The sequence below is a fragment of the Vanessa cardui genome, chromosome 9 (genome assembly GCF_905220365.1).
Source record: "Vanessa cardui chromosome 9, ilVanCard2.1, whole genome shotgun sequence".
NCBI lineage: Eukaryota > Metazoa > Arthropoda > Insecta > Lepidoptera > Nymphalidae > Vanessa > Vanessa cardui.
The window spans coordinates 9,081,830-9,107,315 of NC_061131.1; the positions used below are offsets into that span (position 1 = coordinate 9,081,830).

General features: G+C 32.2%; 1 protein-coding gene across 5 annotated transcripts in view; it reads left to right on the forward strand.

Moving 5' to 3' along the window:
- Positions 1-17,854, forward strand: part of LOC124532510 — a 167,290-nt gene extending 149,436 nt beyond the window's left edge. For 4 of the 5 annotated variants that reach the window (XM_047107422.1, XM_047107423.1, XM_047107424.1 and 1 more), the window contains 3 exons: positions 3,491-3,584; positions 15,239-15,401; positions 16,516-17,854. In XM_047107422.1, the coding sequence (XP_046963378.1) occupies positions 3,491-3,584; positions 15,239-15,401; positions 16,516-16,680 (422 nt within the window). In that variant the 3' untranslated portion in view covers positions 16,681-17,854. Of the gene's footprint in view, positions 1-3,490; positions 3,585-8,932; positions 9,291-15,238; positions 15,402-16,515 lie in introns of those variants that run through there. The other variant, XM_047107426.1, reaches the window with a different exon arrangement.
- The last annotated feature ends 7,632 nt before the right edge of the window (positions 17,855-25,486 follow it).

Here is a 25,486-nt window from a genome sequence, read left to right on the forward strand (position 1 = left end):
CTAACTTAGTCTATACACATGTTTGCCAGTAGTAGGTTTAATGGACAGCAATAATTTCCAAATTATCCGTTTTAAATCTAATTAAATATATATTATTTAAGTATCAATTGAAATACACAATATGTAAGGCATCTAGTAATTTGTTCTAGTTGAATTGTAATTATTTCCTTACATAGAATTAGCATTGACTTGGCAGGTATAAATAACTATTGAAATTGTTTAATATGTTATGCTTAAAAACAATGTTAATTTAATTTATTTATCATTTATCATCTTTACGCTGATTAAATTGTTTAAACTTGTAAAAATATATCTGGATAAGTATCCCTAGGTGATAGGATAGGAGCATTAACCCCAGATCGCGAGGACGATGCACTGGCACACCTGACTTCGCAGTACTGTGGTCATTATACACTTTGACTGAGTCATGTTTTATTTAATTTATATAACCAAAATTAAACTGTAACACACATAATTAACCGATAATAATAGTATGACCAATTATTTTAAGTAAGTAAATATTTTCAAATGTATTCTAAATTTGATTTGCTAATCTTTATCATTGATTTATTTATGCTAAATAATATAATAATATTTACTGTTTATGTTTATTATCGTTATCTTGAACAGATTTTATTGGAATTACTCGGCTACACAATAAAATACATTACCTAGTAATAAAAGTATCTGATTAAAATTTGTTTGTGTCTAATCCTTTATCTTATCGGAACATTATTTAATAATAAATATATCTATAACGTATTATTTAGAAATGCTTTATTTAAAATATATAAACTACAAATAAAATCTAGGGAAGACTGGCTTTAATACCCTATGTTGCTCTTGTATTTAAAAATACTGATATCCCTTTAAAAAGTAAATGTCTAGGTCTACTTCTATACCTATTGAATGATTTAAGTTCTTTCATTTACTTAAGTATTCTAAAAATAATTACAATTTCCGTCTCAGTTAAGTAAATACATCCTTTCTGGGACAAGGTATTCTCGTATATTATAAAATGTCGTTTTAATTGACTAAGGAATAAACTAAAATTTTATTTTAACATTATTTCAAATCACATATAAAAAATATAATTTTCTATATAAGACTGTAATATATATAATAAAAAGCGTGGAGGTCGATTTATATAACATTATGTCTGTATTAAACAGACATAATGTTATATAAATTTTTTACTTCAAACAATTCACATAATTATGCATATTTACTTTGTTTTTGCTGTATTGCTTATTACAATTTTGGCAGCTTCAAGATCAACTACTTATGAGTTCTGTTCGCGCTTATAACAATCAATTTAAATAAAATGTATTTTGATTAAGCAACTGATAACTGTCACGTTGTTCTCATGTCTAACTTAAGATCACAAGGACCTAGGTTGATATTCCGTAAAGTTATTGGGCTATCTGTCAGTCAATTGTCAGTAGCCTGGAGGTCAGTAAGGCATATCATTGTGACAGCGAAGTAGGCTTAAGCAGACACTTATTACGAACATTTTGATATTTTTAATGCAATCTCCTTTACAAACTGTCGTGCTGTCCGGCAATTCTTTCAGAATATCTCAATCGTAATTTTGACTTTAAATTATTAACAAATCATATCTTTTGATTTAGGGATTGTCTTTATTAGGGGTTAAAATAAATATGAAATATTTTAATTATTACACGTGTCTTCAGTATAACCTTCAGATACGACTCGTTTTGTTATATAAGTTATTTTATTATAACTGCAATATATTGAGGAAACCATAACGTTTTACGAAATAAAACGCTATTATCTAAAGGTATCATAACTTTTATCATTTTATAAGTAGGAGTAATTAGTTTTTACAATACAAACTCTTTGAAATTATTATTCTAACTTTAGTAACTTTTTAATTTCCTTATCAATTACCTAACATTGTTGATATCTGTTTTTACTTTGAACAGAATTATTTTGAAGGAGAAAAAATAATAAAAAAATAAGGAAAGATGGCACTTGATTTGTCTGAAGAGATTTTGTTCAAATGTTAGAAATTAAGGTGTTCAAAAAATCATTACGTAAGTATAGGGCCCGCAGAAGTTCTCCTAAGAATCTTTTTTGGGGAGATCCTGGGAAAACTGCCTGCACTCGGGAGCATATTGCGCTTAAGACGCATTATTTTCCGATGCTTAGTTCCTATTACGATTTTTAATAATGATAACAATTTTGAATTTGGAATTTATTAGAATAATATTAATAAAAATATGGACATAATATGTGATGAAAAAAACGACGAGTGTATCGTATTTTATGTACATAGTTCTTTGGCCTCCCAATTACATTACAGCCTTCAAATAATTTAAGATGTTTTTCCTGTATAAAAATAAAAAAAAAACATTGAAAATAATGCCAAAGATCAATGACCTGTAAGTTCTTAGACCTGTAAACCTTTATGTATGTGCAAGTTCGTCTGTTAGCCTTGATTAATATTCATTTATTATTCGAATAATTTTCAGCCTTATCACCTCTCATATAAAATAATTAATACATCGACAATAAATTTAAAAAAAAAAACAATTTGTAAATTCAAATTAGAACTGTGATTGGAAGTATTATTTTTAATCACAATCAAAATTTTACTCCCGAGTACTTTCAAGTGGGTACAATTATAAAGACTGTTTTCCTTTACGAACTTAAGCTACCGTTATTTTTTATCTTTATGGTTAGTTATAAAATATATATAATCTGTAGTAGGTATATCATTAGTGCAAGCAGAGATTCAAAGAACAAAGATATTGCTTAATGTGTAACAAATTGCAGTTGTTATTGTACCGTGTCCCGCACGGCATCGATCTTTGTAATTCTAGTGTTTTCCCTCATTATCGATTCGTCCGCGGCCTGAGGATACAATGCGGTACAATTGGTGCAAAGTGGTACGGTTAATAAAAACTGGTATGAAGCGGTTTGAGTACATTGTACATATACAATAACACATAGAAAAAAATACATATACACATAGAAACGAAAAAAAATAAGCTACGCCTGGAAAACCTTACATTCTTCGTTTACAAAAACAAATGGAAGTAAATAGACGTAATTTATTTCACAATTGATCTCAGAATATATTGAAATGTTTTGACTTAATTAAATGTATATTTTACATAATATTATTTAAAATCACGTTCAACTCATGCATCTCTAGAACATGTACATGTTAAACTCTGTGTATTGATAAAATATATATCATAATGATAATTATAAATACGTATTATATATTGTTGTAGGTTTAAATTTTATCGGTGATGAGGTCTGCATCACGGTAATAATCATTTTTAAACCAGTTTTTTTTTGCGGTAACATTATATCAGATACATCTGATATAAACCACAGTATTTGTTGTTTATTATTTATTTCATATTTCTTTACCACAGACATCCTTATTTAATGTTTAAGTTTATTAAGTTTTCTGCTCTATATCACTATTAATAAGACTGCAATTCTTTTGTTTCAGATGCCCCGAATGATGCGAATTACATGATCGGAGGTGTAGTGATTGCCATGGCCCTCGTTGGGCTCATAATTGTGCTGCTGGCTCTCACAATCAAGTGAGTGCAAGAACTATATTTCTCTTTAAATTACTGTATTTTTTGCAAAAGTAGTCAGGCGTAAGCAGTCATGAGAAACCCAGAATATTTAGTCCCCATACAATGTTGAGAAATCGAAAATCGAATTGAAGTAGTTTTATCATCGTTGCAAGAAATATGAATTATTATAATATCGATAAAAATAAATGTGGTAATCGGACATAATATCGATTTGTAGAATCTAAATCGTCGTCGTAAAAATGTTATAAAAATCTAACATGAAGCATCACTTTAGTTTTATGAGTTCTTACACGTTGAAAAGTTGTACGAGTATTGTAATCTTATAATTTAATATGTAATAGCTGAATATATTGATCTGAAAATGAGAAATTGATAACTAGTAAATTAGTTAAGGATGTTATCTTCTAGAGCTAAGATGAATATCATGAATCAATAAACCAAAAAGCATTTGCATTAGATTCAATCAGAGTAAAAGCAAAGTGAGATTCCATATTCATCAACCGTTATGACTTTATAATATTTGGCAATCATATTTAGAACAATTTTCTCGAGGTCGTAACCACAAATAGAATACGTGATACAAATAGAATACATAGTACACTATTACCATATACATATAAGGTATTAGTCGGTTGTAGTAATTACTTCAAATGTACATACATACATTTCACACATACATAAGTGCATTTCTATATAAATTCATTTAAAAATTCTATAAGTATTCATATAATAATTAATTACTATAGGTAAGTAACAAGGTCATATTTTGCCATTAATCAAATGCTACTCTTCATCCAATTTAAAAAAGATTCTATTAGTGATTGCAATTTCAAAAATATGACATAATTTGTTTTCCATGTAAAATAAAATCTGAAATAACAAAGTGTTTTTTTTAATTGTAAATTTGTATCTGCACAAATTTTCCGCACTTTACTGTATGAACTAGTCTGTATGTGTATATGGACTCAAAACTGCTGACTATTATCTGGATTTTTAAAATAAATACCTATACCGATCTCAACAAATGTTCAATCAAGCGTGCATAATTATCAAAGGTTAATTACAGAACATTTAAGTCCTTAGTCACGGACGATGGTTTGAGTTATAAAAAAATAATAAATATTTTATTATGTGATTGTTTTTTTTCTTTAACATCATAACTACGTATAATATTGAAATGATAATTTTGATACTTTTGGCATTTTACCAAGACTTGTTGCATTCTCAGTCGCTAGTGTAATTTCACACTTGTCTGGTCAGTCTGCGTCATAAACATATCGTATTGAATAATTTCATGTGACATTTCGTCTACACCTCGGATTAACATCAGGACATCGTGTAAACGAAGTAACCTCGTGTAACTTCAGATTAAATAGTTCCGTGTCAAATGTTACGTGTCCTATTAACAATTACCTAACATCTGTTCGATGATGTAATTGCTGCGGCAGAAATCGCCTCGCATTTCAGACAATTCTACTAATCATGAGCTCAAGGCAATAGAGCGGCCGAGTCAGATGCTTGTATCCAAGGATTTATAAACGGTTATTGCTTAAGTCCTTTCTATACTGAGCTTATTCTTATCTTCTGTTTCTATTTTTGTATATCGGATTAATCTTCTTTTGTATAATAGACATATGTTAAAAAAGTAATTCTGCACTTAGATACTTTTCTTTACATATTTTTTTAAAAACGATGAAAGCGAATCTTGTTGATAAAAAATTACAAGGAAACAAAATAAAAAAAACTAATAAATTCTATATTTTCAATGAACACAGCAAATTCCCGATAGATAAAACAAGAGATATGACGAATTAAGATATAATTTCATAACAATACTTGCAATTATTTATCGTATAGCAGTGGGTTTAGACGGAATCTCATAGCCGACACATTTCGCTTAGAGACAAGACCTGTATGAATGGATATGATTCATTATTTGACGATGGTCACGTGATCAATGAATAAATGGAGATTGGAAAATGACTTCGATAATCGCATATTTAAAGCCATCAATCACTTTGACATTGTCTTTCGACCAATTGACTGACGGAATATTTTGGACGAAAACGAAGTTAGGAATAACTTCGACAATTGCGACGAATTAAATTTGTCAAGGTGTCTAAAAATGATAAAAAAGTATTTACATGACATCAAGGCGTCAAAGATACAAGAATTTTACAACAACACTAGCCGTGTACCAAATGAGTAAAAGACCAACGTGTGTCCAATATCGTCATTAAAAAAGATCACCTTAATTTTCACTCTTTCATTTGATGAATATTCGAAATTCCTCCCTTAGAGCTCATCTGCGTTCCATTAGAAATTCCTATACACAATTTCATTCCGTTAGACCCACCGCTTAATGCTGTGCGTTTTATGTCATTCAGTCTTTCTATCGTGATCGTTGAATGTTTTGATTATTTTATGTATGTTGAAGGTAGATTAAATAATTTATCGTCCTTTCGCAGCGATTACTTTTGATTATTAAAGAATCGGTGCTCGACCACATCATTTGTTTTAATTGACGTAATCGCAACATTATTAGTTCGCGACGTATTAACTGACCAGTTTTCACTTTAATCTTCTTTGATAATTACAAATAAGTGTTATAAAGTGGAGATGTTAATCACAATAATAAAGCGTTCTTTTCGACGAGTGTTAAAGAAAATGTAAGTAGTCTTTAATTGCTTAAACATTTTTATCTATAAATCTTAATCAAACCTGTACGAAGTAGAAACATTATTATTAATATGTACTTTAATTTTTATTTAGACTATTTTTCAATAAAATTGTTATAGAAAATGTAATAATTATTAACTTTTAAATAAGTACGTGTTAAACAACCAAGTTGCCCAAAGATGGCGTCCAGTAGGTACATTAATTAGCACACTGGTTTTGTGAAGCCGTGCATAAGTGTTATCAAGTTAAGCCGATTTATTTTACGCATAATATAAAATAACTAATAATAAAAACAAATGAATATTATTTAAATATTACTTTACTCTTGGCATTTTTCATATTTCGTGACATTTTTAATGTGCAGGTTTAAATGAATACGTAGAGTATATTCCTTGATAAATAAAATCTGATTGCACATAAATATTCAATTGCTTATCGTAAGATGTTGGAATGGCATCATAAAATTGATTTTTTGTACTAACAACGATAATAACGTACAATATTGAATACAATTTGTATTTTCTTTCACATTTGAGAGCCAGAATAAAAATGTGATAGTTTGAAATTTTAAATCGACATTAGTCTCGAGTAGAATGGAGATAACATGAGTAAGGTGAACACATAACAATTACAATTGTAAAAAAAATGCATTCTTTATTCTTAATAAAGTCTCATAAATTCCAGGTTGCTTGTTAAGTATAATTTGTAATTAAAAAATCATTAGGTGAAAATTAGGATTTTAATTTAAGTACGTACGCAATAGTTTTTATTGTCATCAAGGACGTAGCGTTCTCATGGCTATTATATATCCATTAAAAAATTGTGCATAGTTTACACGACGCTACTAGATTACGAGTAATTAAAGCATGTTATACAACAATGCGCCACCAAGGTCTACCGGGTATATTTGGATAGGAGCCAATTTTTACCCGCCTGGCCATCATAGTTTAGCGGTAATAGCTGTGAATTTTATCTCTAACGTTTTTGTTCGCTGTTTTAAATCGCAAATCACCGCCCAACGGTATTCTGGAATAGTGCGGATAAATTAAAATAGCTTATTTCATTGCGGTGGCAGTGTACAAACTGGTTTATGATAGGTAACGTTAAAATTGTATCTATCTCTTGACAAACTGCGACTAGAATTCTTTTGGCTTTGACATGGTGATACAGTTCCATACATCACCTGGAGGGCTGGAAACGTTTCATTTGAAATAATGAAATATAAAACCAGCGTGTCTTAAATTATCTCTTAACCGAGTTTCATTAGTTGCTGCACAATTTCTGACATTGTTGAACATTTAAAAAATATATTCTATACATTCATGAAATTGTTTAATGATCGTTGCTTGCAAACGATTCTTTATTGAAATTGTAAATCAGATTGTTTTTTAATTATTATATTATATCAGTAACTGAGTTGGCTGTAACTCAGTACTTACAAACTTTGCCCTCTTCGCAGTCATTAATATACACTCTTTGTCTTATTCAATGTCCTCTGTTATGTAAACTAAGTACCTTCATACCTAGATAAAAGGAATTTGAAGCAAATATCGATTATACAGGTCAACTTTGTTCATTAAAAAAAAAATTGTAGTGTAAATGTTTTATGATACGTTCTATTAAATTAAATTATTTGAATAAATGAAACAGTACACTATACTCGTGGAACTTCATAATTAAATGAGGACAATCAACCCCTGTTACCAACCCTCCGTCAGCTGTCTGTTTACGTATATGTATATATATTGTAAATGTGTTCTGCTATTGGCAGAAATTATTATGGAATTTTTAAATGACGGTATTCGTCATTTTCTTTATGAAGGAAATAATTTACGCTGTGACGGAACAATATATTGTATTATAACTGTTTATGTGGCTAGAATGTAAGAAAGTTGGAATGAATCCAACAATGTGATTTGTCCAAATGCAAAACTATTATTCTAGTATTTAAAACATATTACGATTTGTCCATCGTAAGAAATTATGATAGGCGCCTATAAAAATGTCCAAGCATATTTCGTTTTTGTTTTTTCCAATATAGGATTACCCATATTGGATTAATTTATCAATACCGTAAGACAGTAAGTCTTAGTTTTGTAATATTCTCCAGTAATAACACATTTCTAATTTAGGTAGTTTCAAGAAACTCGTTTTGTTAAAGTGTTGCGAGTAATTTATGATTATTATAATTATGTTCCTTTTGTTAAATGATAATGGCGACATTTAAAAGAAAGCCTTTCAATTATTCTTTGGATTTATTCAAATTGTAAGTAGATCGTTTTATTGTTGAATGTAAAAATAGACAATGAAGGCGATGACAATGGCTTCGTAATATTGTTATCTACCTACTTATAAATTGTAACTGATAAAAAAGTTCTTCTTTTAACGATATCACAACAAAATTCGACTTACTTAGTAAAAAACATACAATAACCTGTTTGACTTTTGAGTAATAGTAATTAAGAAAAGGTAAATGTGCTAGGACAGGTTTTAAAGACATTCTAATAATAATATAATCAGTAATGCGATACGTGCCAGCAATACAAACTTGTCAAGTTGAATGAAGTGGTTTAAATATGACTATGCTAAATGTTATCGGAGGGCTTTCGCAGTGCGAGGTCGAGCCCCCATAACATAGCAATAAGGTAACGGGAGAGGTACGTGCTTCAGTCGCCACCCACCGGTGCGGTGAGCGAGGCGTGGTGCTGGTGCCGACGCCTGACAAATAGTCAGCGTAGAATCGGCGCGGGCAGTAGGAAAACTGTCGGCTGGCCGGCAGTCTGCGCCAAAACGTGACGAGCGCCAAACGTTGGCGCCTTTCCGCCCAACTCAGCTGTGTCAAGTGCCTGTGCTCTGTGCCTGCCATTCGATGCTCTTCGCTCCGATCGCCTTCGAGGCGATGAAGTGTAAAGAGGAAAACTGCGAAGTCGGCGTGGTGCTGGAGCACAACTCTCTGATCGTTCTGTCTGTCGACAAGACCATAATCTGCCTTTGCGGGAGAAACAAACACAATCCTTTTGAACGCGGGTAATTCGATTTGCAGATTACTTTTATCTTATGGTTTATTTCTTTGCATAAGTGTTTGTTTTTGATCCAGTAATACGTATATGTAAAATTGTATTGGGTATTTCATCTGTAATGAATAAGTCAGTATATGCAGAGAAACTCGTTTTCTGTCATACTAACTACCATCAAGGTTGACACCTACCTGGTCAAGGTAAATTCTTCGCAGCATACATACAGCTTGTGAATGTTCGCATTGAACTAATAACAAATAATTTAAAGTAATTTAGACAGTTTATTTTAATATCATGCCAAGACTGCTACCTCAAACGTGATTGGTTATTTTATACAACATGCGATTCTGTTAAAACCTAACAATACCGTAGCATGAATCAATCGAATACGAACAAAAAGTTTATACCTATTTATGAGTACAGCAGGAACTGATCGTTGACCGTAAGAAAGAACAAGGTCGTGACCATTCGTACAATGCCTTCTAAACTTAGAATAAATAAAATTTTAACAAAAAGAAAAACCGACTTCAAACAAAACTCTACTTTAAAACAAATGAATGTGCACTAAAAAGTGTTAAAAATAATTGCGTATTCAACATATTTTTTAGAGTCTTCCTAAGTTAAATGAAATGAAAAATATTAGACTACTTAAAAGTCGATTAACGATTATATCATGTAGTTATAGTTATTGGTATATTTGGAGCCGGTGTCAGCCACGGTGCCCTTGCCCCAACAATCAAAAGAAAGAAGCGATACGAGCCCCTTGATTGATCCAGTATATTATTGTGTAAAAGGTAATTTGTAAAAAACATATTTGTTAAAGTATTCTCGTATTGTTTTTTGATAGATATACTGTAGGGTTTTATTGGCTGACACCGACTCCAAATATAACAATAATTATAACTACATGATATAATCATTAATCGACTTTTAAGTAGTCTAATATTTTTCATTTCATTTTATTTAGGAGGACTCTAAAAAATATGTTGAATACGCAATTATTTTTAACACTTTTTAGTGCACATTCATTTGTTTTAAAGTAGAGTTTTGTTTGAAGTCGGTTTTTCTTTTTGTTAAAATTTTATTTATTTTTTTGATTTTAAGTGAAGCTGATGTTGACTAACTAATTTTTTTTAATATGGATAGATTAAGCGTTCCGTTTATATGAGTCAGAAACTACTTCGAGGACAATTTCAAAGGAAACTTGCGAATAAAGCAAAAATAGACTTTCGAAAATGCGGATTTAATACGTCACGCGGCGTAAACTACAAGGATCCCTCGAAAGAGCTGTAATCGAACTCAGCAAAAAAACTTTGAAAAAGACCAACTATATTTCGTACATCATATGACATCACATCACATACACAAAATTTGATTAAAGATAGTAAGAAATTCTGCCCCATATCGCTCGCACCCTAACTGCGAGCCGTATAGGAGTTCCATCACTACATAGTATAAAACAAAGTCGCTTTCTCTGTTCCTATATCTTTAAATCTACGCAACGGATTTTGATGCGGTTTATTTTAAAAGATAGTGTGATTCAAGGGGGAGGTTTGTGTATATAATATATGAACAATATAGTAAAGAAACACTGATAATTTTAGAAGTTTGCGATGTGATGTCGTATATAAACAAATTCTGTAGTATATTTAGTATCAGTATTGCACCCGTGCGAAGCCGGGGTGGGTAGCTAGTTGATTATAATATTCGACTATGATAATTACATAAACATAACCACATTACGGAAGGTGACTCAAATATCCAAATAACCTACAAATAAAAGATTCGACCGAGTATCGCTAACGTGCTCCTCAGAATTGTTCCGTTCCCTTCCGTTCCGTTACTTTGTCATGGATCCTGTGCTCAGAACTTTACCAAAGTTTCACCAAATTACCCTTGAAGTATATATTTTATAATAAAAAAAGAATTATCAAAATTGGATAACGTGATTTTCAGTTATTCACCTATTTGTCGCGCATATACATAATGCAAATTTAAGACTTATGTCGTTTTCACATGGATACCATAATCGGAAAAAAAAATAAAAAAAATGGGACCCCACGGGAAGCACTACCTTTCAAACAAAAAAAAAATTATCAAAATCGGTCCACCCAGTGAAAAGTTATGAGGTAACAAACATAAAAAAAAAAAAAAAAAAAAAAAAAAAAAAAAAAAAAAATACAGACGAATTGATAACCTCCTCCTTTTGGAAGTCGGTTGAAAATAAGAATAGAAAGGTATCATCATTAGTTACCTTTATCTAGAAGAAATATACTTTACATTACTATCATTATTGTGAAAAACGTCATTTGAAATGCTACAGAATACGAAAATCTTAATTACAGTTTTCAATCGTAACGTAACTTAATGCCTTATTCAACCTTGAATGCAGAAAATATACTTAAGATATAATTAATTAATCGTAATGCGTGATGAATAAAAAATATTGTTGCCTTATAATACATTGGCAGTAATATATTTAAGTAGTACCTTCATATATCAATAACGCTTCATAGTCACAGAACAGAAACTATATTATATGGTTATCACACATAATAAATATAGACAAATTGTAAAAATGCTAACAAGTTCGTGTTATTGTATTTTTATGTTATTGTTTACTGTAACTTTCACGAAGTGTATTATATCTATAGGAAAGTTACTTACAATTTCCTGAGAGGAGAGTATGATATAACGTGAAATTAGAACACGTGATTATTTGAAATAAGTTACCAAAACAAGTTCTTAATTGAGTAGGTACTTATTATTACGTTTATTAATTGTATAACTATAATGGTCTAAATAATATAGGTATTATTAGATATACACACCTCACTAAAGCATATCGTTTATCTCTATAAATAATATAAGATAATTTGAAGTCCAGATTTTAGAAATCTTGACAAGCATAGTAAGATTATAATCTTGAGTCCCATTGGCTTATTACTTCAATATGTAAATTTACAAGACGAATAAAAAAAGCTTCGAGTTATAAATATACCAACAGTACTCATGAATAACAAATTGGTATATAAAGTAAGAGCAAGACATACGGTCTGCGCACCTGCCATTTCTGCCTTACTCTGATTCCGACCTCACGGCCACGTCGGGAATTCAAACGCATCAACAAGCTTTAACAAAGGAATAGTCCACCGGGAATTCGTTGGATCACGTGTAACAGATTAAAAATCCTAGCAGATAATTATAGCCGTTGTGCCCTATAGCGTATGCAATAGACCATTATTCTACTTGTATCGATAATGGTGTTTCGTATCTTGAGAATTTTATTCTGTAATGCTTGTGTAGCTCGACAAGCACATCATATATATATATATAAATTACACTTACTTATGTGTTGTCGTACATGTATGAGGAGTTGATGACTTTCTTCCAACGTTTATATAACTGCTGAGCTATACGTTCGTAAATACAAGAGAGGTTGTCTGTAAACAAACCTCGCAGAGACGACTTGCATCGTCTGAGAAACGACGGAAGCCAACAGATAAAAGATTTGCCAAGTTTAATTTATAACGTTTTATTTCAATCACAAAACTCACGTTTGTATGATATTTGTTACAATAATTTTGACAGTGATTATAAGTATTTAATAATATCCTTTACGTGTAATTGAGGTTCTGAGACATAATAATTTAGTAGGCAGAATAAATCGTTGCAACAGTCATATCTTTTTTTATTTAAAAAAACACAGATTGTCAAAAAAATATTCAAATGTTGTTAACGTTCGATTAAAAACTTTGAACACAATGCAATAACACGATGAATAGTAATATCACATACAATAATACAAGGGTATTGTATAATACATAAAATCTACACAATGATCATTTAAGTAAGACGGCGAGGTCGACAGTCGGTAAGAGGCAATCCGAGACAAAACTGTTATTTTTAAACGAACATTATCTCCATCCTTCGCGGGCGAAATTCCGATAGAAACATACTCATGGTGTATTTATTTCAACCGTCACTGTAGCCGAACAGCATAAACTTGCTTGTATTACAAAAGGCGTAAAATACATGAAATCGTATAGATACATCGAGAAAATTATTGTTCTATTAAATGTCCATTGATCGCAATCATCGGATACATTATTCTGTTTAACAAGCTCTTCATACTCTCTAGATCATATTAAAAATGTACACCTATTAACTCCCATCATGAATTGACGTCAATGGTTCCAATGATATATCCTTAACGCTAAACAATCCGTTGTATTTTATACACAAGTAACTACTTTCTAAACGTAAAACATTGAAATAACCAAAATAAACTTAACCGTTTCTAATATTTATAATTTGACTATCGAAAAAATATTTCCGTGTATGTTTCAAGGTGTGATAACGAATTATAAAACTAGATAGTCATTTAATTACATTTATTTTATTCACCTCGATTTTAAATGTCAAATTGATTTCATTTAAAAATAAGACATATTTAAACGTTACGAAGCGTTACGAAGTCTCTGCACTTTATTATTCCGTTAGATTACTATTCTCTACGCGCAATAATAAGTTATCCATTCACTTTACTGTGTTCTCACATTATTCACATTAATAACAAAGTATTAACTTTACTTGTAGTATTCTAATTAAAATGTCACAAATTCATGAATCAATGGCAACGCTACTGACTGACGATATCCTCTAGACGCATCTCAAGGGTAACAGCTATTAATGGCTTACTACCTGTGTTTTTTATCCCACATTCGAGTCAAAGCCCGAAGGCTTACTTGTGTTGGGAACGGACTAAGGGCAATGCACCTTCCCCGTTCTCCCTTGCCCTGTAGCCCTACTTTGCCTTTTTAAGTTGAAGTAATATGTATACAGACCTCCTCCTTTATGAACGTAAATACATATTTGTTAGAGTGAGATGCAACGTTTGTAGTTATTGCGTTTACTTTATCCATAGACCCAGCTGTGCGTTAAATGTATACGCGACTGTGCATTTGTATTTTATGGACTTTGAACCCAGTTGATGGTGAAATGTCGTATCCCTCAGATTTGTTGCTATCGGTGAAATCAATACAGGCCTGCTCTTATCTATTGCAATAACTGAAGCAACAGAACGAGGGCGTGTTTACTTGCGTTGCTATGACTTCAGTCTAAATGGAAATGACTAAATATTCTGGGTATTTCTTATTACTATGTAGGCAGCAACTATATTATTTTATAAGACGTTGTATGATTACATAAAATTATTTAAACTCATAACCTGTTTCTAATTATTTAAGTTCAAAATATTCCAATTTCCACTCACAGCCGTCGTCACGAAGCCATTGGGTTTTGATCGCTATAACATTAAATTACGGCTAAATTAATCTTGTGGCTTGAGCAAGCGGGACAAACCAACGGTTAGGCCATTGGATGCGTCATTACCATGACGATAATATGAGAGCGACCGATGGTATCGCAACCGTTCGTACTTCGTAGTTTTTCACGGAAAACGGCCACATCGTCAAAACTCTGCCCCCTCCCTCTCCCTTCCGCCCTGGCGCCGCGTCAGATGCGAATATATAAAAGCCATACGCGCCCCTCCACTTCAACTCAGACGCATGGAGTACTCCGTAGAGGTCGTTTGGCACGAGCGAGCGCTTTGCTAGGCACCTGCCGGCCAATCTTCACGATAACATTCTAGTCACCGAGCAGCAGAAGCTCGCATAACGCGGTCTACCGCGCGTTCCTACGAGCAGTGATATGTGCAATAGCTCTACTTACAAAATAATTGTGATAATTTATTTAAATTAGTTATTAGTTACACGCGTCGATTAGACCGCAATACGGCTGTGAGTGAAATTGTGAATTGAATATGTTGTGACTGCCCGACTGGAACTTGTTACCTGTGATCCAACCCAGTGTGTTTACTTGTACTTGTGCCGAAGGACCTTTCGTTACCATGGTTGGGAATAATGGTACTATGATGGCGATACGTATCGTCCACAGCAAGCTGCGTAAGCGTGAGGAGCACTCGGCTTCGGTGCACCCAGCCGAAGCTGTGCTCCAAACCGCGCCGCAACCACCGCCTGAGCCTCTTGCCTTTCGTCAGCAGCCCTTGTGGCAGTTCCCACCACCGCTGCCTCCGCCTTACGTCTATCCTCATGATCAGGTTAGTAATGTTAACAACAACAACAACTACTAGATTGAATAACATTAGTCTTTCAAGTCGCTAAACTCGTAAAGTTTAATTAGAATAGAGCGTACTAGTCACATCTGTTTGTTATTCTTGACCCAAATCCCACTGCGGTATAAAATGCGTAAACTTAGCAACTTTCTAGTTCTGAAGTATCATAATACTGGAGTTTCGAAAAGTTAGGTACAATGTAAAGAAAACGTGACTGGTCCAACCTGCGTCCCCACCAAGTGAGAGAGAGTTGGTCGTTGCATGACGATCTAAGTGCAAAATAAATTTAAATGTCGGGACACGCTTACCGAGTAGAAAGCTGTGCAAGGCGAACATGTTGTAACCGTTCGACCTTCTTTCTTAAACGAACAAAGGAGGCTAATGCAAAGAGCTGTGCTCTTAAAATTGCAGTCTCGTAAATGCTTTAACCTTAATATCACGGTCTAATTGTTGTCCCAAGTACTAGTTATAAAGCTACGTCGTACATTGAGATTTATTAGCAAACATTAAACGGTACAGCATGACCACCCATATTGTAAATATACCAGGAAGCATTAAATGCTAACATGACTTTGAATTCAAGGCTTGCCTTATACGTATAACCTTAACGTTCAATTTGCAATTTTCTTTATTCAAGTCAGAGACATGACAAAACTTTAAGTAGGAATTATATAGAAGACAATTAGGATCGATCACGATAGAAAAGCTATTTTCTGATTAGAACTTCTAAATAAACGTTATTGTATCCTAAAATCAAAAGCGCGGTTTGAATAGTCTGGCTGGAACGTTCGGTAAAGCGACAGTTACAAGTTTCCGCGTACCTACTTGATAATAATAATATTTAACGTTCGACGGGACGACCTTCTTTAAACGTTTGGATAGCAACGGGCTTAAAATAACTTACAACAGACTTCCAGTTACACAATGGTTTAAGTTAGTGCAAATGCACTCGTGCACCGGGGTCGCTAACGGAAAGAAATGTTTGTTTTGGGTCAACGCGTCAAACAAACGGTATCAAATGCAGACGAAAGTTACGTTGGAACTGTTTATTTGTATCTGCTCATAACAATATCTAATTTATTATTGTTGTTATTTGCAGGACAACTTGATGCAGCCTATTGGTAACGAGCGGGCGAGTTTTCGCAGTTTACGCAAGAACATCGGCGGTCGTTGGAAGCGACTCGTGAAAAAGAAGCCTGAACAGGAAGTGTACACGATCCCGCCTGAGCTCAAACCTCAACTCAAGCAAATATACGTGTATTAATTACTTCCCAATGGAAACAAAGGCGAAGAAGCGGGACCTTCAATGCTGCTATAAAACAGACTTCAACCAAACGTTCTATGGTTGTAATTTATCAATTCATATCTTAGTAACTTCAAACCATATCTGTACTCGAACATAAGTTGAAAGCATCTTATCATGGGCTTTAGCCCGCTATATCTTTGAACATATCTATTCGACCAATTTTTTCTAAAGACCAATGATAACCCTATTTCATTCAACACTTCATTGTGATTTTAAGCCTAGATGTATTAATAAGTATTAGAACATTGAAGTTTGAGTGTTGTTCTGTTATTTTGATATTTGAATGTTGAATTATGAGTGATAGTCAAATGAATTAGTTTAATTTTTAATTTAAAGTTACGAATGAAATTAGGAAGATGCGGTCGCGCATACTAGTGACGAAAATCCAATAATTATGATAAAAGAAGCAGATGCCTTGAATGTAATTTTAATTAATTAGGGCATTTTGTAGGTCATTAACTTATTATAGACGTGGTCGTTTCTATAGCTGAATATCGATCAAATAGTGTCATGTAATCTATCCATACACACGTATGTTAACTTGATAACTTGTGAAAGTGATTGTAAAACCTCATTGTTGGATACAGTATTTTATATCAAGCATTTGAGTTGCGAGCGAGACTGAAATATTGTTCAAATTAATCTATGTAACGTAACGTTAAAATTTTAACAGACATCGATTCTATGTATCCGGTAATTGAAAACTTTTTCTCGATTGAGAATAACAAACGACCTATTTATACAGTTACGTTACTTGCACGCTTTGGTAGTGTAATTTTCAGGTTTTCGCCCGGTCTTTTCCTACTGTGATATAAAGTTAAAATGAATTAATAAAAGTTATTGATGATGAAATGTTGAGTTTTAAATTCGCCTTGACCTTGTCAATTATCAGTAGGATGGACCGACGGTCGAGAATTGTGATAGCTCATATTGAGCCTGATATTCTGATGAATTAAGTTTGTAGCTAATAGGTACAATAAACTCAGCCATGGTAAATATATTTTTCGTTAAATCTATCTGTTGCAAATGATACAATATTATATTTAATGTATTTTAACAGTATGCGGTTACTTTTAGAAACTGTAATCTATCATTGACATAGAGAAAAATAAATTCCATCATGATAATGTTACAATTTTGTTTTCTTTTATATATGTTTATAACTATAACACTTTTTAAGTAGTACAAAAAAAATATGATTAAATATTAATCGAAATATTGTAGGTATCTACAGAATCATTGACGTACTTCTTTTATTTAAATATATACAAACAATCGATTAAAAAAATTGAATTCATTAAAAAAAATATTAGGTATTTATTTCTACTTCTATAAAATCGTACCTAATAATAGAATTTTATTTTGAATAATTCTAAAGTGCACAATAATAAAATTAACTTTTTTTACTTTAAGTAAAAAAAGTCAACTTAAGATATACACAAACAATTGGGTATTTTCAGCAAACTATTGAAAAAAAAGACCGAAAACAGTTAAAATGTAATGTTAACTACAAAATAAATCATTATTTTCATAAACTTTAAAAAGCGCCATCTACCAGATTTGTGTTCAACTTCTTAGTAAAATTATAGGTCAGTTAAGTGCTGCCCTCTTTGAAATAACCCTGTAAATTTTTATTGAAATCGTTCAACTATAGAGTGGCTTTTATCTACAAAGTTCGCATTAATTTGTATAGATGGCGGTTATAATATTATGTAAATAATAATTTTAACTAAATATATTTCAGCTTTTATTCCTTACATACCTTAATAAATATTTCATTCATCATGTCTAATGTATATAACCCATATATTTAACGAAAGGATGCGTAAGAATACTTTTAGATTTAAATTATGTAGGTACATTTAAAGTTTTAACTTCATTTCAGTTCAAATTAGGTAATTACTTAGATTGACTTAAAAAGTAACTATGATAACGTAACTAATATATTAAAACTAAAAGTGTTCTCGTTACTCAACCTTCATACACGACGTCAGATTGTATTAATATTATCCCAACTATTAGATATATAATGATACCCAAACAAATATTAATACAATATTAGTAAGAATAGGGTAGCCAAAGTAAATAAAACTTATTTGTGGACAACATGCAGTAATAGCAGTTATATCTTCTCAATAATTTTTTGGTCACTAAATGCGTCACCTAATCGTAACTACGTCACCGCAAGCAGTAGAAATTCTAAAAAAAATTACGTCGTCAATGCGCCTACAACTAGTGCAATTATTGATGATTAATGAGGGGGTGGTATCTACCCAGACGAGTGCTCACAGTGCCCTACAGGCGACAATCAAGGAGAGGTTAGTAATTATACTGAAATAAAAACTTATATGCCGAATATAATTTTTGAAATGACTGCTTCTACTGTACGTATACACTAAAATAACACATTACGTAGCCGTAACTAGATCAAAACAAATATGTATGTATGTATATTAAGCTCCTACCCATGCTAAACGGAACGGCTTACGTCGAAGTTGATTATGAATTCGTGAAAATGATATTTAAACTTTAATTAATACTTATTACGATGAACAAACAGAAGCATTGTGTTGAGCGAAATAGTTAATATTCAAAGAGATCGGATAATACCCGCATGTCGCACGACCGCAGAAACCGCTACCCTTTGAAAGATTTGTAGTCACCCTTCAGACATGTCTCAATGTACACTTATAGACGTAATATTATACACGTCTTTATTTTTCATTATTTAAGGTTCATTGCAATGTAATTAATAATATATTATAAAAATAAATAAGTATCTAAATTAATATATTGATATAATTATCTACTTATTTAAACTAAGTGTACATAAAAATATAATTTTAATTTTATTCAAGGAAAACTATACTAGGTACCTCAACAACAACAACAGCCTGAAAATTCCCACTGCTGGGCTCCTCTCCCTTTGTGGAGAAGGTTTGGAACATATTCCAACACGATGTTCCAATGCGGGTTGGTGGAATACACATGTGGCAGAATTTCTATGAATTTTTTCACATGCAGGTTTCCTCACGATGTTTTCCTTCACCGCTGAGCACGAGATGAATTATAAAGACAAATTAAGCACATGAAACAGCGGTGCTTGCCTGGGTTTGAACCCGCAATCATCAGTTAAGATGCACGCGTTCTAATCACTGGGCCATCCCGATTCTTACCTCTTAGGTACCTCATTAATTGCCTTTATAGTGGTATCTAAAGATACTCGTACAGTCACGGTTTGCTATCAAATCTTTTTGGTAATCTATTCTTATAAAGTAACATATTCTGTCTGAATCGTTTATCATAGCCGAGCGTAAACTATTATACTTAGGGCTAAGAAACCCCAAAGGGTGAAATAGGGGTTGAAAGTTTTTAAGGTGGACAGGAAAAGACTGACTATGACGATGTCAACGGTGCATTATCACAGATACACGATTGTTTTAGAGTAAATTATTTGGTTTTATACCATATCCAATGTTAGAAGGCAAAATTATAATGTATATATATAGGCACAAGGGACATAACATCTTAGTTCCCAAAGTTGGTGGCACATTGACGATGTAAGGAATAGTTAATATTTCTTTCAGCGTCATTATCTATGTGTGATGGTGACCACTTACCATCAGATGGCCCATATGCTCGTCCGCCAAGCTATGCGATAAAATAAAAAAAATTCTTAAGATGGTGGCCGTCTTGATGTAGCCGATACTACGGTGTTTTTGGCAATAGAATTAGATTCCGAACTTCAGTGGAGTCCTCATTTATCGTCCCTGACACAGCTCAGCAGCATAGGTGATCGGAAAAGTTATACAACTAACTGATATTGACACCGCTCGTTTATTTTGGTTATTTGGCAGTGTTATGACATATGGCATAATACTTTGGGGTAACGCTGCAGATATAGAATCTTTATTTATTTTACAAAAGAGAGCAGTCCAGTCTATTTATAAACTAGGATCTATAGACTCTCTTTGGGGTGTTTTTACAATGTTGGAATACTCACTGTTGCGTCACAATATATTTACAACAACGTTATGTATAAATATGTATATATATTATAAATATAGTAAGATTGATCACTTTACTAAAGGTATTAATTTCGGAATATTTACCATGTTTTTTATTTTTATTCGGTGGAGCTCGATATTTCGACATTATCTGCGAATGTCTTGTTCACGAGAACAAAAATAAAAAACATGGTAAATATCCCGAAACTAATACCTTTAGTAATAAAAATAACCATGTTCATTTAAAATCTTATATTGATCACTTTGATAAAATCTGTGATAATCTTTATTGTGTATGTGCACAAGAAGTAAGGATAAATTTATAACGCCAAGTTTCCGACTTCGCAAAGTCAATAAATCCTTCTTGGGGCAAGGTATCTGGATACCTATAATAAAATCCCATAGATATTTTTAACTTTGCCGTTGTGTAAAAAATACATAAGTAAAGAAAGCATATTCAATACAAGATTATACAGACGATAAAAAAGCGTGGAATTAATAATTGTTCCAGTAGTTTCCAGACAATATATATTACAAGCATATATGATTGTTATTAACTAAAATTACTGTATTTCAAATGTTGAAAAAAAGTAACTACTGAGTTTCTTGAAGGTTCTTCTCATTAGAATCTACTTTCCGAATTTCACTTAATATAAAAAAGTTGTTAAATGACGATTCAAAAGTGCTTCCAAAAGCCTTATTGAATAAAGTATATTTTGATTTGATTTTTATATTTTAGAAAAATGAAACAATTTTTTTGGGATACTGATTAAAAACTAGTAGATATGTATATATCGCTTCTGGATATTCTACTTTAAAGGGTAAAATGACAAACAAATGTAGCATGCATTTGATGACCTCCATGGTCGAGTGCTGTGTGCATCGGTTTTCATGGTTACGCCATTTTGAGATTCTGAGTTCGATCTCCAGCCGAGTCAAAATAGAAAATTCATTAGTATTTTCTATGTTGTCTTGGTTGTTAGTGGTACCGTTGTAACTACAAATTTTCAATAACACAAGTGCTTTAGCTAATTACATTGGGATCAGAGTAATGTGATGTTGTTCAATATTTATATTTATTTATTTATACAAATATTTCTAAAATTAAAGTTATATTTTAAGTTAATCTGTAAATATATTCAATTTCAACTCGAGCAAAGCCGCGGGCAACTGCTAATCGTATGTATACAATTTAATACATTTTTAAAAAAGCTCTTTAAAACCTTTATTCTACCCTAAGCACATATTGGTGAGGGCGGGTAGCATAAAAGTATGTCGATAGAATATATATAGGTATGGTAATAAATAATACCGCCTTAAGTCAGTCGAATTTAAGATTGTTATCATCGTTGGTTGACATTTGAAAAATGTAAATGATCTGTGATATCACAACGACGCGCAAGAAATATTGACGAACATACATGCAATCGTACATACATAACAAACGCAGGAAAGATCTTTGGAGAAATTGGATATTTCTGAGATAGAACTTGACAAATTACAGTTCCATAAACTGATGCATAACGTCTCATGATTACTATCGTCAACGAATAAAAAGGTAACATTCTAATAATTTCCGTTTTCGATATATTACTCATAAATCATAATATTGTCAAGAATATACTTCGTGGTAGGGCTTTGTGCAAGCCCGTCTGGGTAGGTACCACCCACTCATCGGTTATTCTACCGCCAAACAACAGTATTCAGTATTGTTGTGTTCCGGTTTGAAGGGTGAGTGAGCCATTGTAACTACAGGCACAAGGGACATAATATTGACGATTTAAGGAACAGCTAATATTTCTTACAGCGTCATTGTCTACGGGTAATGGTTCCCAGACACTTACCATCAGGTGGCCCAGATGCTCGTCCGCAAACCTATACAATAAAAAATATATTTAGCTATAAATATGACAACTGATATAAAAATGAATCAAAATATTTCTAAATGTATACAAATAAATTATAATTAAGACTTCTTCGGAACTGAAACTACTTAATTATATGTATATATTAAATAAAAAAATCGATTAATTTTCAAAACAGGCAGGTCCATAATTGTACTAAATTAAATCAAAGTAGTAATATACACTGAAGGCACGTACTGAATAAATGTCTATGTCTATATTAAAAACTTGAAAAAATCTTTTTATAGCGCTTTAATTGAATTTTTTATCCTTGCCCCTTCTAAATATTAATGTAAACTATACATAGCAAAGTATATTGATTTCAAGTAGAAAATATTGGTATCAACGTAGATTTTTAGAACGCTGAGACGCTATGTAATAATAGTATTTAATTATTATAGAAATAAAAGTTCATATTCTATAATATAGTTTTGAGTCGCACGGTCTAAAACATCCAGGACCATATATTGGGCCATATAATGCATGTTAAGCAACATTTATTATTTTCTATAATTTAACTTGGATTTGATGGTAATTAGGATTAGGAGGATTAAATTGCTGTAATAATTGGAGTTAATTTAGAATCAAGACCATATTCAGCGCCAAGTCTGAAAAACCAATATGTAATCAATGTGTGAAACAATTTCTAATGAGTCTTGATGGAGCTTATTGAAAAGGTGCATCGAATCAAGTAAGTCACACTGGTTTTGTTTTATCTATATAAGATAATTATTATTAATTTATCATAAAATAAATCAAAGGTTCCTGATCTTGATAAATCTGATCAAGGACCGGCCCTGACTGTATCAGTTACGCCGAATAATTAGGTAAAGATTGGTATCTATACAGGTCAAAACCAGACTCCTCAACGACCGTGGTTTTAATTTTTTTTTTAAAGTCCTCCTGTCTCCTCTTTTAGTAACATATTCCACTACGCTGATCCACTGCGGGTTGGTGGGATACACATGTGGCAGGATTTCTATGAAATTAGGCACATGTAACCTACATATGCCTATAGATACTTTCACGAGAGCACGAGATACAAAAAACTCGTAATCATCGGTTAAGATGCACGCGTTCTAACCACTGGGCCATCTAGGCTTAAGATATACGCATTACATCAAATGAACCTACAAATTACAGAAGTCAAATTATGTAACATTACGAACCGACGACATTGTCGATAAAATACGTATTACTGTACTACTGTACTGTAAGAACCATGCTTCTTATAGTTTTTAGCAAACCTCTATCAGTTTCAAGTATTCGCTGTGATAGTTGAGATGAATTGACTATTTATTATGCAGCTCAAATCTTAGCGTCATATTTGTTATATATTCTGATGAGTAACATATAAATAAATATAACCTGTAAAACGAACTAATTATCCAGACGATTTCATTATTCATGCTTGAAGGTTTTATAATGATAATAACATTGATATTATCTTTCATCATTATTTTATAAATTAAAGATATTTTATACATTTCTTTGATAACCTTAACATAAAATGGTTATCTTTGTTTAGTCCAAAGGTAAATTGACATTTGCTTCGTAACAGCGAAGGTTAATTAATCTAATGATTGTTTATGTGTAAGGAACAATAACCTCTGTAATTAATAAGCGATTCACACATGCGATTTGATTTCAATATTACTAATTAATAACGATTTTCCTCCTTTATTATGTACGTAATTTGAATAATAATTGTTTAGTAAGTAATTCTTATGGCTGTCCAATTGACAGCAGGGCCAATGGCCCAGCTAAATGTGATTGCATATAATTTTTTTAACTTATAAATGGAAATATTTCGAACCAGTTCGAAATACATAGTTTCTTAAGGTAACTGGAAAAGTTGTAAACGACTGATTAATTATTATAGCTGTAGTGACTCGGGTTCTATTTCCGTGTACGATAAATATGTTTCTGTAATATCGTGCATGTATTTCTAGTGATCTGCATGAATTCATTTTTGTATTAATCTGATGGAAAATAACTTTAATAAAATTATCATACGTTATATGTTAGTTTCATGATACATGCTAAAACAAACGTACTGTAGGGACAGCGAATATAGACTTATTTCATTTACACAAAGGTTAAATGAACCTCTAAAACTAACAGCGAATATGCAAAAAAATAAACATCGAAAATTAATTATGTAACATTATTCAATTTACCGCTCAATATTCTGTCATTATAATATCTTTTATGTACCGCCATTCACCTGGAATTACATAAACTCGCACACGAGACAATACATTATCTAAGTTTAACGCTGGAATATGTGGATGAGCGGTCGGTCCCAAAACGATGTTGCACAGGGACCTCCTATCATCAAAATTTACGATCTAATGTCTCTAGAGACGACTACGTCGATGGAGACGACACGATCGTCTACTGTGAGATTGACACGTTCGCAAGCGAGTAATGAAGCGAGCCGTAATGAGGGGCCCTCGAACACAACAAGGCTTATTTGTGTAACAACAAAAGACCGCCACGTACCCGCCTTACGGCTATCGTTCGTTGAAATTGTCTTTTATGTCTTAGTTGTAGTCAAGCTGCGCTTTGTCTAGGCTTGAGCAACTTAATTAATCTTGTTCATGACTTATTGTTTATTTTTAATTGGTAAATTAATTTTTGTCTTATAGGAAAAAATATATTTTAAATTAATACTTATACTGTGTGTAATTAAAGAGTACCCTCTCAGCCTAGGGAAAATAAATGATCCATTACGCTGTGCACACGTGGCAGATTTTTATTCGTCACATGTAGGCTTCCTTACGATTCTTTTCTGCATCACCGGGTTTGGAATAAATTATAAATACAAGGTTGTGAATGTTCACATAAGGT